This window comes from Podarcis muralis, chromosome 4 (genome assembly GCF_964188315.1).
Source record: "Podarcis muralis chromosome 4, rPodMur119.hap1.1, whole genome shotgun sequence".
NCBI lineage: Eukaryota > Metazoa > Chordata > Lepidosauria > Squamata > Lacertidae > Podarcis > Podarcis muralis.
This window is the reverse complement of record NC_135658.1, coordinates 29,590,406-29,610,015: the sequence shown is the minus strand read 5'-3', so window position 1 is coordinate 29,610,015 and position 19,610 is coordinate 29,590,406. Positions and strand designations below refer to the sequence as shown.

Here is a 19,610-nt window from a genome sequence, read left to right as displayed (position 1 = left end):
AACTCTGCTCAGGGTCAAATGGCTGCATTCTGAATCAAGAAACTTTGAACTTTGATTTTTCTATCTTTTTCCCTGTGTCATCGGTAGAGATATAGAGAGCTCATTCTTTCACATAGAGAGCAATGAAATTGATTAAGCTACTGCACACAGTACAAAATCCATTGCTGTGTTTTGCTGCACTGTCCTATAATAAAGAGATTCTCTATAATTTAGTTTGTACAAAACAACCCAATTTGACACAGCCAATTTATAATTGCCACCCAATAGATTTTTTAAGGGAAGCTTTCACCTACATTGAGCTCAAGATCCATTGTATTTGTAAACCTCCACAATGTTATTTAGGGTTTTTTTAAAATTTAAGAATAGATATTTGTTCCACATTGAGCTTCACCACTTGCTAAGACAATTTGTCCAGATTTGATAGAGGATATTTCTTACTAATGGCCAGGATGAACTGCTGTCTTCTAATCCAACTGATTAAGATATCAAAAAGAAGTTTAACAAGAGAAAAATACAAGTAGAGTCTCACAATAAAATGTTGCAATTTATCCCTGGCCCCTAACTGAAGAGTGCAGCCTTAAGCTAGAAGCTTGTAGTGCTGTTTGAGGTGCACAGAGGAGCCCTTCCTTCTTCTCTACCATTCAACTGCTATGCTATACAATGCAAATGTCTTAGGATTATACTGACCCTTTCAACCTTTAATGGTTCAACTGGCTTCATAGACTTAATTGTTAGATTCACACAGTCTGCCCAACTTCTTGTTGCTTTTTTGACCCTTTCCCCCAGACTTGAAATGAGAGCTGCTTATACTAAAATGAATAAATCCAGGATCTGAGGACTGAACTGTTATGTTTTGGCAGCAACATTTCCCCCACCCCACCCTGCAAAAAGGTGGAAGGCAGCAAAAGGAAATTTTGAATTTATTTCAATTGATACGTTTGTGTGTACATGTGTGTGTGTGTGCGCGCACACACACACACACACACACACACATTTCCAGATAAAAAGGCTCACTACTATGGGGAAACAATACCTTGTTTTTTCTTAGCACTTTTCACTTGACTAAATTTAATGATGCAAATTAAGTGATTTTCTTTCTTACAATTCTTACAAGAGATCCTGACTTTTAGGATACAGGTCCTTCAGAGGCAGCTTAAAAACAAAACAACATTTCAAAACAACAGCAAAGAAACAATATCCACATATAAAAGTAATCAGGGCAGCTGATGGTAGAAGAGCCCTGCAGGGATTGTCTAGCCCAGGCATAGGCAAACTCGGCCCTCCAGATGTTTTGGGACTACAACTCCCATCATCCCCAACCACTGGTCCTGTTAGATGGGTTGATGGAGTTGTAGTCCCAAAACATCTGGAGGGCCGAGTTTGCCTATGCCTGGTCTATCCAGTGCAGACTCTGAAGTGCTGCTTGCTTCTCTTGGGATCCTTCCCACAGGACAGTGGATGGCCAATCAACTGCTGTTATGTGCTTGTGTCTGGTTACCCTTGAAGATGATATGGAAACGGCAGGCAGTGGACCTGAATGCTACAGCTTGCCTTCTTATTACGTCTGGAAGGCAGTAACACAACCAACCTGTACTAAATGAGACAATTTCACTGGCTGGTTTGGGGTTTCCAGGCCCATTTCAAGGTGCTGTTTTTGATAGTCTGGGATGTAAGCATCTGGGAAAGCAACTCCTCCTGTATGAACACTTTCCTTTCCTGCCTCTTGTCAAATTCAAATTTACAGGTAGAGATTGTGACTTAATATTTGTATGGCTATTGTTCATTGCATTTTAAGTGTCTTTGATCATTTTAAGCTTATCACAAAGCATAGGAATTAGATTTTAAGCTATCAGAAAGCATAGGAGAAAAAGGGACGGTGTTTTAAATTAAAATAAATGTTAAAACACTCATGTGTGGAAATACAAATAATAATAAATATGCTGCCAGAAATTACACCTTATTGGTACTCTATACACTAGGTTGTTATTTGTGTCCCTTTAAAGCTACACTTAGTGTACTATCAGTATTTCAGTAGACACTTTGTATTACGCCAGTCACAATGGACTGGAAGTACGTTAATATGCTCTTTGAGTAATGGCTGTTTGTTAAGTAACACTAGCTATTTAAAAATATACCTGACAGTAGTTTTAGAACATTTTAGGACATCTGTGAAGGGTTTGAAGAAAGGTTAGTTTCACTGAATCTAAAACGCTTTTAAATGGGAATTTGTTTTTCAAAATACTTTCGTAAATTTCCCTTCAACACATCTGGGAATACTAAGTTAAATGTACTTGTTTCTGCCTTGAAGTTGTATTTGACCCACTTTGTTTGTTTTTGCCTTATAATTATGTTTACTTATTTAACTACAGTTCAAAGGTTTAATTCCTCAGAACTTAAATCCACTATTTTTGACAAGTCTGCGGATCCAGTGGATACATAATTTTCAAACGGTTGTAACTTGAAGATTTTTTTGCTAAGCTGTAATCGTTAAAAGTGTTGCATTTTCTCTGTTGTGACCCTAGTTCACTGCTTGCTCGCTCCTTTGGCCACAGCTGGCCTCTTGCTGTTCACAGCTGAAAAGTGAAATCAATGCTTGGTCTAACAAAATGCAGATGAAAGCCATTCTGATCACATATAGTCATTTCCCGTAATCTTATCAGCCTTCAGTTACTTAAATGATCTCTGGAAATGATTGTTTGTTCATCTGAATACAATACCAGTTTTTGTGTTAAGGAAAACAATACTTTCATAAAGCGCAACAGTGGTATGTGCAGCTCACTTTGATTGAGTTTTCTAATATCGCTCTTCTTTTCAAAGGAATCTTTACATTCTAACTAAATTACAAAGGTTGCAATCTAAATTCCATAGATTTTATACCCAGTTAGATGCTAGTGTCATTATCCATTTAATTCTTCCTACTTTGTAGAAAGGTTGAAAAGGAAAAAAAAACTATTAATATGTCAATCCACATTTTCATTGATCTCAACCACTTATTTTTATCTGAGCAAGCTAAGTTGAAAAAGCTATGTTGTATCTATAGGTAGTGTTATATTGTAGCTTAATGCTCCAAAGGTCAGAGAACAACAAAGTGTTTGATGGAAAACAGTCTTTCTTCCTATTTTAAATGGTTCCTGCTTTGATTATAGGCATTTATTATAATTATGAAGAGATTAGTCTGTTATAGAATCCTAGTAATGGAACCATTTAAAAGGAATATAATAGCAGTTTATTGGATTTTGTAAAGGAAAAGAGAACAGATAAAGTGGTTCTCTTTACAAATTGATCAGCTGCTTCTAAATATGCGCTTCTTATTTTGTTTTCTTTCAACTAATTTTGTTTTGTTCTATAACTTAACAATTAAATTGAAATGAAGCTATATGGGTTTATGGTTTAAAATCAGCACAAGTTTATTGTAACTTCAAATACCTACAGCACAATACCTTCTGAAGGAAAAAGCAATTTTGCCTTATATGGGCTTTAAAGGAAGGCAGGAACTAATAGATAAAATATTAATAGATAAAATAACAGTGAAAAGAAGAGGAGGCACACTTCAGAAATAAACTTTCATTTTATGCAGGAATTTCATTCACATGAGCAGAATATTTATTTTCTACACTCTCCTTAGGTTGTTTCAATCCATATTGTATGCCGTGCTTTGAGAACGTCTATAATGTTTGTTGCACCAAAAATAACAAATATTACTTGTGAAATGAGTCCACCCACAGAGAGGGACAATGTGGCCACACTGCTGGTCCCATCCCGATGCCTATCCACTTCCCATGTGTTAGGTGTAGACATCTGAGTAGCAGAACTAACAACACTGCACCACCACTTGAACAAATGCCACTGCCACCAGTCCTCACAAAACTGGTTAACTCTAGCAGAAATTAGTTTAGTTTAGTTGTTTTATGTAGGAGTGAAACTGATTTTTTTGGTGTGAGGCAGCACAGTTGAAATGTAACATAACCTCCTTGCTCCAAACCACAAAATTCCACCTAGTTTAATGTGTACATGAAATTACATTTTAAAATTCAAGCTATGAACTTGATGAGCTCCTTACAACACTGTGTCAAACAGCCTAACATCAAGAATATGGAGAATTTGCCAATGGCAACCAACGGCCTACATAAAATGGTGATTTATGAAAATGACTAAATCTGCTAAATTTAGACAGACTATAAGCAGCAAGACATAGGGTCACAGTATAGTCTATAAATATCTTAGCAACAATATAAATGAACTGAATTATTCAGTCAGCTAATCACCAGGGAAAGAACTATATAGCCTCAAGCTAAGTTAAAGTTAGACATTAGGAAGAATTAACTGTGGGGCCAATTGGCAGTAGAATAGATCCTGCCCCTGGTATGTAATCTGGACTTGTATGTGAGCAGAGTCATTGACCTAGAATTAGACACTGAAATTGGCTTTTGGAAACAAATCCAAGGCAATAATAAGCCTATTCTTCAGTATGCTTAATGAGACAGTAGTAGTAGTTGTAACACAGTAAGTAGTCCTGTAAAATATAAGGCATGAAACCAGAGTCATTACTTTTCAAAATGCAACATGTATTATAGCATTGTTTGCATCAAAATACTGTGGCTGTAAATTGACATTGTGGTTTACATTTTTATATTTATTTAGATTTTAGTCCATCCTATCCTCATTGACTCTGGGACTACTGAATAAAATGACTGTTACAGTATTATTTCTGCACTGATGAAATCATGATACAATACTGCACATTCAAATTGTTCTCTGAATCCAATCACTGAAGTCAAAAGATGGCCTTAAGGGAAAGGTCCTTTTCTGGTCAAGATAAACTGACAAGAGCTAGGGGAGAAACACAGTTACAGACTCAAAATAAAGCAATTTGCTTCAAATAATAATAATATTTACTCCAAAACATACTGGAGAAGACTTTGTTCTATTAAGAAAATGATTAGTTCAGTAAATCATGGCCTGCAACGTCAGATTGTGGTAGCCCCTTGATAAGGGGAAAGGGGGTTAGGAGAAGAGTTTGAGTGGTTCATTTCACCACAAAGTAATTATACTGAGCCACAAAGTTACCATTTATCATGGCTGAAAGATGACACTCACTGTTAACCAAGGGAAACTGCAACTGAAATGCTTCCATCCAGATCAATACACACCACATTTTTCTCCAGCAAGAAGTAATTATCCAGCAGAAAACTTCGCAATCAATACCCTTTCCTAAGTTAACTTATGGTCTCGACTAGAGGCATAAAGGTATAGTACTGTCAAATGTCATCAAGGACTATACCATTACACTCAGAAGAAGTCCGTATTCCTTATAGTCAAAGGGTTTATAGCCTACTTTAGACCATATAACATACTGAGGTACATTCTAAGACGACGCTTGCCATCTGCTCTCTTATAAAAATGGGAAAGGAGAAAAAACACGCATGCAATCTTACAAACTAACACCTTATTGCACAGTTGTAATTGGCAGTTAGAACAGTTGTTAAAAATCTTAACACCAGAGCAAGAAATCAATCATTTAATGCAAAATATCAAGGCTCCCCCTTTAGGAAGCAAATGATTCCTGAAATCTTAAGATTGATCCCCATTGCTTGAAATAGAGTCAAAGACAGATCCATCTGAAATATCACAGATGATTTTTTTTTAATCTCAAAATATTTATTCTCCAAGCTCATGAGCAAACACAAAGGAGGAAATAATATTAGGTTTCAAGAACTCTGAAAAAATACAAACAATACCATCTAAATGTCTCCTCTTCTTTTTACAACTGGCTATGGAAGGTAAGCTTAGCCTTATAAACCTATCTAATATATAAGGGAAGGTTAAAGGGCATAAAAAAATCACTACTTCACTGAAAAAAATTTGACATCCAATTTTCAAGCTGATTTATCAGTAGAAAGCTAAAATTGATAGTTTGCCACTAGTAGGTAGCTGGCTGTCTAAGAAAGCTGTTACAAAGCCTTTAGTTTTGATTTAGCCACATAGATCAATACAAACCTATACTGTTTCAATTTTACAAATATTGATTTTCTGATATAACCTCAGTAAAAGAACATATATCATCAGCTTTACTGAAAATAATCTTGAAATTTATTTCATAAACTTTGTTTCATCAACAAAAGGTACTGAAAGGTCTAGTGAAATACAGTTTAGATGACAGTGAAAATAATCGCTGCCAAAAGAGTTCTCAACAGATAGATCTGGTTCATTTTAAATTTTGAATACAGATACTGATGTTTTCCTCAGGATTCATAAAGATCTAATAGACTTGTTTCATTATAAAATAAAGGCTTCTCAGCTTTAGCATAGTGCCAAAAGACTGAAGATGTAAACTAAATTCTTATTAACTACCATAAAAATGTAACATTTTGTCTATTCACATTTCCCTGTCAATATGAAGATGAAAAGTGCTCCCAACAAGTGAGAATCTCCAAAACATTGCAGTTGCAAGAGATCTATCATAAGGCAAAGGGCAATATTTCTCTCTATTCCCCCTAACCACATCCATATTGTTTCCCACCACTCCAACTTGGGAGATTTGTACACAGAAGATAGAATATGAACAATATAATGCACCACAACTGCAATGCCCATCACTGAAGTTAGCAATATTTTGGAAAGTTGTTTGTTTGCCTGTCCGCTATGCATTTGGAAATCTCTTAAGATACTGTAATCAAATTTGCATGGCGGTTCCTGAGATCAAGGAGCAGGTTTTTGTCTATGTTGTATACAACTGGATGCCATTCTGAATCAAGATGGGAGGCAGAACCTTTCAAAACTGCAGTGATTTTAACCACTGAATTCAAAAATTCCTGAGCAACACCAGGTGCAAGGCAGCCAGTATTTAACACATTATAGAATTCTAAATCATTCTGATTAGAAATACATTATAAGTGTTCTTCTACATAGTATCAATATATGGGCTATCCTTCAAAATGATATGGTTCACTCTCTGAAAAAGAAGTCATGCTCAGGACAAAAAGCAGACAACTGCATCATCCTACTTCCCAACACAGACAGCGATTTCTTTCCAAAGAAGAAACACACAGCCAGGTCCTATGCACCCAGCAAAATAATATTCATCTCCCTTCTTCCACAACACTGCATCCTGGGGTTTCTGCCTTTCCAGCTATTGTTATGCTTTCATAGCCATGCCTACCATATCCCACCTATTGGGAACCCCAGCTCACCACGGTCTTTCTTCAGAATCTCAGGGTCAATAAAATAAACTGGCAATTGCATTTCGTGTGCCTTTAAATAAAATAAAAGAAATAGCAGGTGCACAATCATAATCATGACTGAGGCAGATAGGAAGGCAGTTGATCCCCGTGATTCCTATGCCTCAATCCCAATTATACCCCCAAATTCAGTTATGTTTTTTCTCTTGGAGGAAAAGCTGCAATTAAAACTGGCTGCCTCTTTCTAGGAGTGTGAGAAGCGTGATCTACACTGGGACCATTGTGCAGGTGGAGGGAGGATTAACTCCTATTCCTATGTGTCACTGTCTCAGTTGTGATCAGATTCTGCACCATACCTGTTAGTGTCTTATAAAAAGCAAGAAATTAGTGTTAAATTGGTGTGCCATGCTCTGTGTTTGGCTGCCCGTGCACTTGGTTCAGAAGCCATGGCTAGCACAGAATGCTGCAGCTAGAATATTGAGTGGTACATCCAATGCTCTTTTCTGGGGGGACGCAGGGATACACATACCCCTAAACATTTTGTGAATCTTTGTCGATTTACTGTGTTTATTTTTCCTGATTGGAACTATAAAAGGGTGATTTTCTTGAGTCAAAATGAGAGTACAGTGGTACCTCGGGTTAAGTACTTAATTCGTTCCGGAGGTCTGTTCTTAACGAAACTGTTCTTAACCTGAAGCACCACTTTAGCTAATGGGACCTCCTGCTGCCGCCGCACCTCTGGAACACAATTTCTGTTCTTATCCTGAAGCAAAGTTCTTAACCTGAAGCACTATTTCTGGGTTAGCGGAGTCTGTAACCTGAAGTGTATGTAACCTGAAGCGTATGTAACCTGAGGTAGCACTGTACCCCTAAACATTTTTTTAAAGAAAAAAATAACTGGATACATCTAGACACACAAATATTACACTGGTGCTGAAGGATGTGCACTAGCTGTCTATTGGTTACTGAGCCAAGCTCACAGTTTCATTATTGACGTATAATGTGCTGAACAATATGGGTACAGTATAACTAGCAGACCACCTCTACAACTATAGGCCAAATCAACCTTTAGAATAATCAGATGAGACTGCAGCCAACAAATTGCCATTGGAAGCCTCTCAAAACTGGCCCTTTCTGTTATAGCACCAACTCTTGGGAGGTAAAATATCTCTTAAAACTTAGTTATTTACCCAGGCTTCTCTAGATGTCAAAATGTGCTAACCTAATCAGCTGCTGACTTGCTGTTTTAAATGCATTTTTTTTTATATTTTAGTCTGGTTCAATGTGAACTATGGATGTCTGGGAAATGTTACCCTAAAGCAGCGGTTCTCAACCTGTGGGTCCCCAGATGTTGTTGGACTACAACTCCCATCATCCCTGAGCTCTGGCCTTGCTAGCTAGGGGTGATGGGAGTTGTAGTTCAACAACATCTGGGGACCCACAGGTTGAGAAAGGCTGCCCTAGAGCATCATCTATGGCTATGTAACTTCAACTCATGGCCAAATGGCATAAAATGTACAGAGACACAGCACATATAGAAATCAATTTTTCATGTACAAATCACATTTCCACAAATGAATAGATATAAAGGTATAAATAGCTATAAATAAGCTGTGATTTCTGCATCTGAGGGGGTTGGACTAGATATCCCTTGGGTTCACCTTCTAACTCTACAATTCTATGACAGAGTGGAAGAAAATAGTTTATTAGCCAGCAGGCTCTTCTTATGTTCTGATGTCAAAGAAAGAGCATGGTGTTTCTCCTCCACTCCCTGACAGAAAAGGTGCTCAGCTCTAACTGACAAGTTTCCCTGAGGCTGCAGAAACAAGGAGAAAGGACACTTTGGCCCCATCCATCGGCCCAAGGAACAAGAGCCACCAACTGTGACTGAAGCAAGAACATCAACAAGAAAAGGTCACCCTGGCCCAAACTGGCAATTCTTTGCAGTTCAACATTCTGCCTTTGCCCTACATCTCCTTCAATTGTGAGTATTGTAATTTTCATTTGTAAGCTTGCTGGCAGGGCCTGTGTCTCTTCTTGTATTAACCGCTTTGGGAGACAATAATGGTCTGAAAAGCGGGATAAAAATGTTGTGGGCCTCCACCTGTCCCAAGAGACAATGAAGTGCGCCTCCAGGGGTGAAGTCAAAAAATGTAGTTGATAATTATTATATAAAAGGCTGTTGGCCATCCTTCGTTGGGAAATATAAGAAAATGTGTCATCACTATGTGTTTCAGTGATAATGGTTTCATGTGGCTGCATATTTCCAGAGCCCATGATGTGCACTGTAATGTAAGATTAGAATGAGAAGACACTTGACTTTCCAAATAAGAATAATTTAGCAGTGGCCACTGTATGTGCTTATGGGGCATGTTCCTTTGATTCTAAGATCCTAAATCAACTGATATGGAGTTAAGTTTATTCTGGAGATGTTAATAAGACTCCTTTGCTCCAGGTACCAGCCAACCTAACATCACAACAAAAAGGAAAGCCACTTCCTCACAGAAAGCACGACGGTGATGATTTTAAGAAGCAACTATAGCAAATGTATCAAGCAACAAAAATCAGACAGCAGATTTATATTGCTTAAGGGCTTAATATTTTACAGCAGCAGCATTAATGGAAAAGTTAATGTAGCATTAAAAACAGTGTACAGCTCAGCTGCTGCCACATAGCACTTAGGTCATGGAAATAATGCATCATTTGGGGGGGGGGGGTAAATTCTTTTTTGCCTATTGCTTTTCTTAAAGAGTTTAAAAACTTTTCTACATTATGTAGTTTCCAAACAAGATTACCCAAAAGCACACATTACTGACAGGAAGCTCTTCTATTAAATATCCAGAAATAAAATTCCACGTGCAAAACATGTAAACTACTGCAAAATTGTAAACTGCTCTGTGATCCTCAGATGAAGGGCTGTATAGAAATTTAATAAAGAATACTCCTAATAAAATATTATTTAATTCATGTAAATGTTCAATGAATTTCTACAGGTTCCAATGAATGAGGGTTGCAGTGACTTTTAACGGTCAATTAACTAAAGGAGAAGGGGAATTTCTGTTCCTACCTCATTCCTAGTGAAAATCAGCTTTGTGTGTACTCAGTCAGCTTTGTGTAAGTACACTAGTATTCTCACTAGTCAGTCAGTCACCAACTGTGCACTTCAGTGATTAGGCCAAGACCCAGAACCCAACAAACCACTCCATGAAAGTCTGCTGAACAATAAACCCTTTCTTACAATAGTTGCAAGCCTAAGCGGGAAGGAATTTAAAAAACTTGGCTGCTACATTTAAGAAGATACTTCTGCATGATCATTTACAATTCCACAGAATCCAGAACAGGGCTTCAGCTAAAGATTCAAATGTGTGAATAGGTTATATCTCAACCAAGCTCATGGACGACACCAAAAATGTGCAAGTTGGCAATGAATTAGACACTTGTGTGCGACTAGAGTTTCAAAAGCTATGGTGTGAGAAATGATTTTTTCACCTAGATATAACTGCACTCCCTCTGAAAGGGCAGGCGTATTGTTTTGGGGTGATCCTGGATCCATCTCTGTAGCTGTATCTCAGTTGCGAGGAGCAGCAGTTGGCAGCTTAAGCTCCTATGCTGCTATGACCATTGCTGAACAGAGATAGCTTATCTCCTGTTACCATGCAATGATAACCTCATAAATTCCTGAGCCCCTTGGAATTAGACTATCTATGAGCCCACTTATTTCCGCATAATCTACCCAGGTCACTGTGGACTACGGATGACTGCACTGCAGCCTACTGAGGAATGGTTGGTCAGGATGCAGAGGTTGGCTTTCTCTATCATGGCACCTGCTATGTGGAATGAGTTCTCCATGGAAATCAGGAGATTACCAATGTGAGGAACTTCAACAAAGTTGAAGACTTACCTATTTTCTCTAGTATTTCCTGACTGCTGATATTATAAATTTCCTGGTTCTGGCTACTGTAGTTTCTGTACTATGCACTGATTATTCATCTTGGTGCTTTTGCTATTTATTTATTGTACTGATCTGTGTATATTGTGAACCACTTTGATATTTTATGTGAAAAGTAGCATATACATTTTTAAAGCAAGCAAGTAGACAAACATGTAAGCCAGGGGTCGGCAAGGTTTACCTCACCTGAGTCAGTTCACTCCAGTGGAGATCCCTTCGTGGGCAATTAAAGCTAAGCATGCAATTAATCCTAAATGCAAATTGATACCGAAACTAAGCACCCATTTCCTGATTTTCTAATTTCTTTATTATATAGTAAAATTATGCACTGAGAGTTCTTGCTGAGAAGATGGTAAAATGTGGGCTGAACGATGTTATGGTTAATAGGATTCACAGCTGGTTAAATTACTATACCCAGTAAGTGCTCATTAATGTCTCTCTGTCAACCTGGAGAGACGTCCCAAGTGGAGTGCCACAGAGCTTTGTCTAGGCCATGTGCTGTTCAACATTTCTATAAATGACCTGGATGAGGGTGCATAGGGAGTGCTTATCAAAATCTGCAGCTAACATGGAGCTGGGAGGGATAGTTTATGTCATGAGCTCTGTGGAGATGTCATGGAAAGATCCTGAATAGGAAGGGGAGGATATCGAGGAGCTGGAGCTAGACAACCAAGGGCCCTCAAGAAATGTCTCAGCTGGAGGAGGGGGCTGGTGATTGAGAGAATCAGGAGATGGATCCTGGGGAAGGTTCAAGTGGGTTGCCAGACAGGTGTCCCACTCCTGTATTTTCAAACACCTTTAGTACCATAAAGGGATAGCTGCTGCCCATGCTGCCAGCTCCTCCTGTCAGTAAGGAGCTTTTTCCTGAGGAGATGCCTGAGAGTAATTTGGATACATGGAGATGCCAGCACTGGCACGAACAAGTCTCACAGGTTCAGCACACTCCAGGAAGCATCTGTTTGCTTGCCCAGACCAGAGAAACCTATTGTTCGCTGTGTGAAAGCTTATGCTGCCCACCCTGTTCTTCAAAGGAAGAGACAGAGGGTTTGTCACTTGTTGGATCAACATCTCAGCTTGTGCTTAATCATGCAATTCACCTACTGTCACTTTAACCATCGTAACGCTTAGATTTACATATTTAAATTTCTGGCAGAAACAGAAACCTGAGTTTGAGTGAGGGCCAGGAAAGCTTACAGCATTAGATCCAAATGATATTGAGAAGCTGAAAGACTGGGCAAAATAAACACACTGAACATCAACCGAGATAAATGCAAAGTCCTGCATTTAAGGAAAATGAAAATAAATCAAAAGCACGAGTACAGAATAATGAAGACCTGACTTCAAAGCAGCAGGTGTGAAAAGGATCTAGAAGTTTTAGTGACTCAGAACATGAGCAAGCAGTGTGGTGCAGCCACTGAAAAAGCTAATGCAATCATAGGCTGCATAAGAGAAGCCTAGGGCTATGACATCATGAGATGTCATAGTTTCACTCTGTTCTGTGTGATTCAGGTTGCGTCTGGAGTACTGCATCCAGTTCTGGGTGCCATATTTTAAGAAGGACAATGGAAAAGTGGAGTATGTCCAGAGGAGGGTTGCTAGGAGGGCAAGGAACCAGGAAACCAAGCTTAGTTTCGAGAAAGGAAGACATGGGCAATGGTATTTACATACATACATGTTTGTCGGGCAGAAGATGGAGATCTGTACTCTGATGCGGCAGAGGGTGGGATAAGAACCAATAGGCAGAAACTGCAGGAAGCAGCATTCAACTAAATGTTTGAGGAACCTTCCTAGCTCTGAACTATTAGAAAGTGGGACAAACTGTCTCAGGAAATGGTGGGTCCCCCCTCACTGAAGGAATTTAATATCATGGATAGTGTAGTTGCATTTTGCATGGAAGTGGAAGAACTAGATGACTTTCAAATTCCCTTTCAACTCAATGATGTTACGCAATTTCTTCCTCGATATTACCTGAAATCGCCTTTTGTTTTAGGAGGTGGACTTGTACCTGTGTTTCATTTGTCTTAAATAAAATACCTGTTTCGGCAGTGAGAAAGGGAATCAAAACTCCTTCTGAAATCAATAATGTTGAGTTTCAGTATAATCTCTGAACTGTGTGCTTTTCAGTTGAAATAACTTGCTAGGATCATTGTTTTAATGTTTAGCAGACGCATTCTGCGAATCATTTAAAATGTACTACAAGGAGTTAAATTGATGTGTTAGCAGATAACAACAAACCTTTTGAAAGAAGTACACTTATAGATTGTTCTAATCATTTCATGTGCTTTCTTCCTTCATTATTCTAAATATCCCCATACCATACTTAATTACCATGACTTGATAATCACTTTTCATGTCCTTGATGTTGAAATATGTATTTTCTAAGAATACTTTCTCCTCCGGTTTGAATTGCTGCAAGTCCTGTCTCAATCTCTTTGTTTCAAAGGTTTGTTCATTTCATTATCGTATAGCTCTTTTATCATTCCACACCCTCATTTCCCCACTCCCTTCTAAAGTCTTTCCTTTCTATATTATTATTTCTCATGTCTACCATTCAATATCCAGTTTCACTTTTAGTTGGTGTTTACTTAACCTTATCATTTGAGCTAGAATCACTCCTGTTGCTTCAGTTTTTATTTTCTCTTTTTATCTGGCACCATGCATTTCAGCTGACATTTTATTTGACAGCTTTTTCTCCATTCAACATCATGTCCTGCTTAGGATAGCTTTGCCTACTGTTTTATTTATTTGTGTCATTCTGATGGCTGTTTGTTTAGGCTTTGCATGATCTATACTTCCTTTCTTTACAGCTGTGTTGTCTCTAATCATTTCCTTTTAATCATTGTTTAAACATTATCTTTTCACTCCACAAATGCAGATTCATATTACCAGCCCATATCAATAAAGGGCTACCATCCTAACTGGAGAATTTGAGCTTCCCTAAAACTTTGGATTTTGGCAGAGATAGAGGTTTCACTGTTATCGGGAAACAACTCCTCCTACTGGTACTATTTTTTTTTAAAAAAAAATGATACAATTTATAGTCTTCAAATTCTTCCTTCACTTTTCTCCAGCTTACATTTCTTTTGCCAGAGTTTTACCTTTTTGTTATTGTTTGGGCAATACTTTCATTTTCAGAAGAAACTGTTTTCCCTTAATCTCCAAGCATTTTGAAGATATTTAGCCCTCGTTCCCTCTTTCAATTTAACAAGACTCTTTGTTACCCTTTTTAAAGTATGTCCCCATTAAGTTTCTTATGCTCTTTTTGTATACAATCCCTAATACACGTCGTCTGTCCATTTTATAAAGTTTATATTCAGAGATAACCCTAACCCACTGATTCTCTTCACTGCACCAGTACTCTATTAAGTCCATTGCATCTATAGAAAGGAATCTTGTGGCATCTTAAAGGATTAAAAAAAATACATTATGGCGTAAGCATTTGTGAACTACAGTTCACCAGATGAATGAAGAGTTATCTTGAGTTCCAAAGTTGTTCATCCATACATCTATCTATAGACTGATAGACAGACAGACAAAAGTTGGAAGTAAATAAAATGCAGAAAAGGTAATTAAAAACAGGGAAGAAATGAAATCATTACCCCATGTATATTTGTACTGCCAACTCAGGATAACACTTCATTCATCCAGTGAAGTCAAGTGAGGTTTATGAAAGCTTATGCCACAAGTGCTGGACAAAAAATTAAAACCAAATAATCTCATTCTCAAAGTATTACTATGACCAAATAAGAAAAGAGAGGAGAACAAAGGTGAAACTGGTGCCAAAAAAATGATAAAACACTTAGTTCACAAAGGGAAAAATAAAATGGTAGAACTATGCTATAAGGCCAACTATATACCAACACACCACAGATTTTTTTTCTTCTTCTTGGCTCTTAAATCGTGTGATTATAATAAACAATAAACTGTTTATGTGTTTGCATGCACATTCTGCTTCCATGATTCATGTTTCAAAAAATGAATTATTTGGGTTGTGACCTGGGGTGACCCGACAAAGGAACTACCAGGAGATATTTGCCATGGAAGCAGGGACAATGAATTTTGCAAGACACTGAAAGGCCACTTTTGGTTCTGAGACACTGCCATGATGACTGGACCATTCACTTTATAAAAAAATAAAATAAAATAAATGATGGCAGCAGAGTTTCTCTGTGCAAAACCCAGCAACTGACAGCAGACTCCTCATCTGATAGCAGACAACCTAAATATAAGATTCCATTCAGTACCAGAATATGCCTATAACACAGGATGAGCTGTATGATCAGGAACGGATTCTGGTGAATTACATTACAGTCTCGACTGCTCACTATAAAGACATGACACATCCATTTAAAATACCAGTTCAGAAGCATATAATTATGTTACGATGATTAACAACATACCTATGTGAGACAGCTCCCCAAGCACCATGCTTATTTGTTAGGATATTCAGTATTTTCTGTTTCAGTTGATTCGCAGTAACATGATCTCGATGCTTGGCAGCACTGATAAGATGGTCACACATCTTCTCCTCTTCCCTTCTGTCAGCAGCATATTGGGCACACTGTGACTAGAAAGGGAAAACATGTTTATTTTTTCAGTAGGCAGTTTTGGAAAGTGGCTGAAGAAGACCTCCCCCCCCCCAATGTTCCACAATTGCTACTTTTTAAAGCATTCACTATAATATATACATAAATGAAGTACAGTGACATTTGCTTAATAAACCTGCTTTGTGCTAAATGCGATCCATAGAACGGATCCAAAAAGAGTGCAAGCAGCGAGACACCTCTTCTAACCCAAGAGGGGTCTGTGATATATGCTCATTTGACCATCCAGCTGCAGCCAGTTGCACATCACATGCGGTCCCTCTTGGTCCCTGGCCCTCAGAAGCTGCTTTGGGGTGGGTACAGAGGACTACATTCATTGGAGGCCAGATCTGCTGCCCCTGTGGATCCTGCCACCCAAGGTGATCGCCTCACCTTGTCTCATGGGGATGGGGCAGCCCTGGCACAAACCTGAGGTTTGCTCCAGTGCATTCACATAGCCAGAACGCATGGTGTCTTGTATATCAACATTCGGTGACTGTTGAGTAAATCAGAATTTACTCTTGTTCAAACTTCGAAGCTGATGTTTCCCCAGAAGAGCAAGGGGCACAGAACCCTTCAACACCCTGCTAGTGATCCCTCAAAGCCAGTGAATCTGGATACTCTTGTCCCAGGATAGATCCCCACAGCAGCTGCCTGGTCTCCTGGCTGGCTCTTGGTCCCACCACATACCTCCCCCAACAGGAGTAAAGGAGATGATGACGTTACTCGAGAGGATGGGCATGTCCAAGTAAACTAGCTGAGAGCCATGAAGAGTGGAGGCTCCAGCTCGTATATGAATGCCCAATCTGAGCCGAGCACCAGTTTAAAACCCACACGAGATTACAATTTAATAAAAGTAAAGTTAAGCACTCATTGTAGACCCAAGTGCAGTATGCACATGACAAGTATGAGGGGAGAGCCAGGAAATAAAGACACAGGACATTGGTGTTGGCTGAAAATAGGCCAAAACTTTATTAATTACAAATGTCAGTAGGCTGTGGCAGAGGCACTCCGTAAGTAGGATCAACCAGCCCACCTGCTGATTATTTTGGCTGGGTCGAGCCTGAGTTAAGGGTCATCCTATAACGTATATCAAACCAGGGCAATCCCACTAGGACTGCCAATTTGGGAGGCTCCTATGTCCCATTGGGTCCTTTATCCAGTGTCTCCTGAACAGAGACACCCCCTCCTGGACCCCTTTAGCAGGGTACCCAATGGGCTAAGGATCCAAATCAGTGCCTTATCAGCCAAAAAGATGTGACCAGACTAAATGTGAAAACCACCAGACTAGAAGATCCTCAGGGTTCCTTCCCTGGTGTTGAATATGGTGAACAAGTATTCCATTCCTGCTCACCTTCAGGCAGGACCAAACAATGCAGGGTGGAAGAGTGAGAATTCCCATAATGAACTGAGCTGGGAGGCTCCAGCGCAATTTCCTTATATGAAATATAGGTGGACTTGACTGAGAATTGCATCCACCAGGTCTGGCATTGTAGCCAAGCTACCCAGCCCATCTCTCATTGGCCATATTAAGCAGCCAGTTCCCAGTGTTTCATGAGGCCATGGAGGGAGGCATGCACATTCCCCAATGGCTGTGCAAGGCAGGAAAGATGGTCCCTGCCAGGCTGTGCCGACACAGCAAATCACCGCTCCCCAGCATTGCACCAGTAAACGGCCATTGGCAGAACACTGGAGAATAGAACCAAGTTTACTTCCTACTGATCAGTCAGTAAACTATATACTAAGCAGTGTGTGTGTTTTTGTATGTGTGTGCATGCATGCAAATATATTTGTGCATCCTGCATATTCTACCCATTATGTAATGCTAAAAGTTTAGCTAAATTTGTTTTGAGAGCACAGACATTATGGGGTTAATTATTTTTTCAATTTATCTTCTTGTACCAAGAAGCACCAATTAGTACAATGATCTTCTTCTGTAATGAGGTTAATATTTCATCAGCTCATTGGACAGTTAAATCAAATGTTCATTTTTCATTCTGAGCAATTACTGAAGCTAACAGAATGAATGAATGTTAACTGTGGAAATTGTGGTTCTAGAATACAGTAATTGGACTTTCTCAATAACATTTACGAAATGAGAGTTTCTACAGCTAGAGTTATGTCAAACCACACAGATTTTGTACCTTTACAACATTGAAAAGGAAGGTTAGTGAAAAGGATACATTTAACTGTATTACTTGGTTAAAAAGATTTTCACACAGTGAATAATTGTTAACAAAAACAGAAGCAAAATAAGTAATAAATATGAAATTGAGTCTTATGTATCTAGCAGATTTTTCATTTTAAAAAATGCATGCACGAATGTAGAAACAGAAACAAATATAAAGATCAAAAGCATCTGAAATGTGGCTGTACTTTAGAAATGTCACAATCACATGCCTTGCCCTTTTAGGCAGGGACTCAAATAATTATATGCATGTGCGTCCAAGGGCTACTAAGAGTGCATCAAGATAATACCAGATTTCTTCTTCTCTGTGCAGCTACTCCTAATTTTCTGGAACAGGTTTTCTGGGGACACAAGTCTGTAACTCAGAAGTATGTCTAGAAGTCCATCTCTAACTATGGTTATTTAAATACTTCTCTTAATATTAATTCAAATAACAGGTTTATACTGCCTGTCCAAAGTATCGTATTTTTGAAATAGCAAGATAACAGAAAAATTTGAAGAATCTCACATTTGAGAAAGATCTTGGTTTGCTTACTAGAATATTGACTTAGGTTTTTCCCTTAAGGGAATTTGGTTAATATTCTAAATTGTATTTGCTAACTGAAGCTGGAAGCTAATTGAATATTCTCATTTTGTCTACGGTTCTGACAGATCTTATACCGCAACAAATTCTTCAAAGGGCAGATAACTCAATCTTCTACTGTCATCTTGGTTTACTGCATGATGCTCTGATAAATATCAAATGTTATTTACTGTTGAAGCAATATGAAACCTCACTCTGACATACACTTAATTGTAAATGTGATTTTTTTTTAATACCTAAACTCAAAATATCCAGAATATGCTTCGTAATAAATTTGTTGCAATCCCATATGACAAGTGACTGCTGTCTCAGATGACAGAATAAAGTAAAGGTTATATATACTGAGAAAGAAAATATCAGGGAAAGTTCTGTTTTCAATCTATGCAGAAAAGAACAAAACCATATAAGAAAGATGCAGTGAAGAGAGCTGGCCAAATGTTGCCAATAAACCTCATCTCTCTCACACACAACCCCCCCCCCCTTCTCTATCCTTGATCTTATATGACATTTCATGATAGATTATTGCTATTCCTCCAGTGGTTGAAAGTTAGTAAAAGGTAAAGGTACCCCTGCCCGTACGGGCCAGTCTTGCCAGACTCTAGGGTTGTGCGCCCATCTCACTCAAGAGGCCGGGGGCCAGCGCTGTCCGGAGACACTTCCGGGTCACGTGGCCAGCATGACATCGCTGCTCTGGCGAGCCAGAGCCGCACACGGAAATGCCGTTTACCTTCCCGCTAGTAAGCGGTCCCTATTTATCTACTTGCACCCGGGGGTGCTTTCGAACTGCTAGGTTGGCAGGCGCTGGGACCGAACAACGGGAGCGCACCCCGCTGCGGGGATTCGAACCGCCGACCTTTCGATCAGCAAGCCCTAGGCGCTGAGGCTTTTACCCACAGCGCCACCTGCGTCCCCCGGTTGAAAGTTAGTGTGACCCAATAGTGCCTCAATAGTGACAGTACATCAGCTTAGGACAGGCTTCCTCAACCTCGGCCCTCCAGATGTTTTAAAACTACAACTCCCATCATCCCTGACCACTGGTCCTGCTAGCTAGGGATAATGGGGGTTGTAGGCCAAAAACATCTGGAGGGCTGAGGTTAAGGAAGCCTGGCTTAGGAATAAATTATACTGT

At 39.1% G+C, this 19,610-nt stretch overlaps 1 protein-coding gene across 4 annotated transcripts in view; it reads right to left on the bottom strand.

Annotated features, from left to right (window-relative positions):
* NBEA (neurobeachin) overlaps positions 1 to 19,610 on the bottom strand; it is a 361,495-nt gene that overhangs the window by 181,706 nt on the left and 160,179 nt on the right. For all 4 annotated transcript variants that reach the window (XM_028726491.2, XM_077927142.1, XM_028726499.2 and 1 more), the window contains one exon: positions 15,528 to 15,694. In XM_028726491.2, the coding sequence (XP_028582324.2) occupies positions 15,528 to 15,694 (167 nt within the window). The remainder of the gene's footprint in view (positions 1 to 15,527; positions 15,695 to 19,610) is intronic.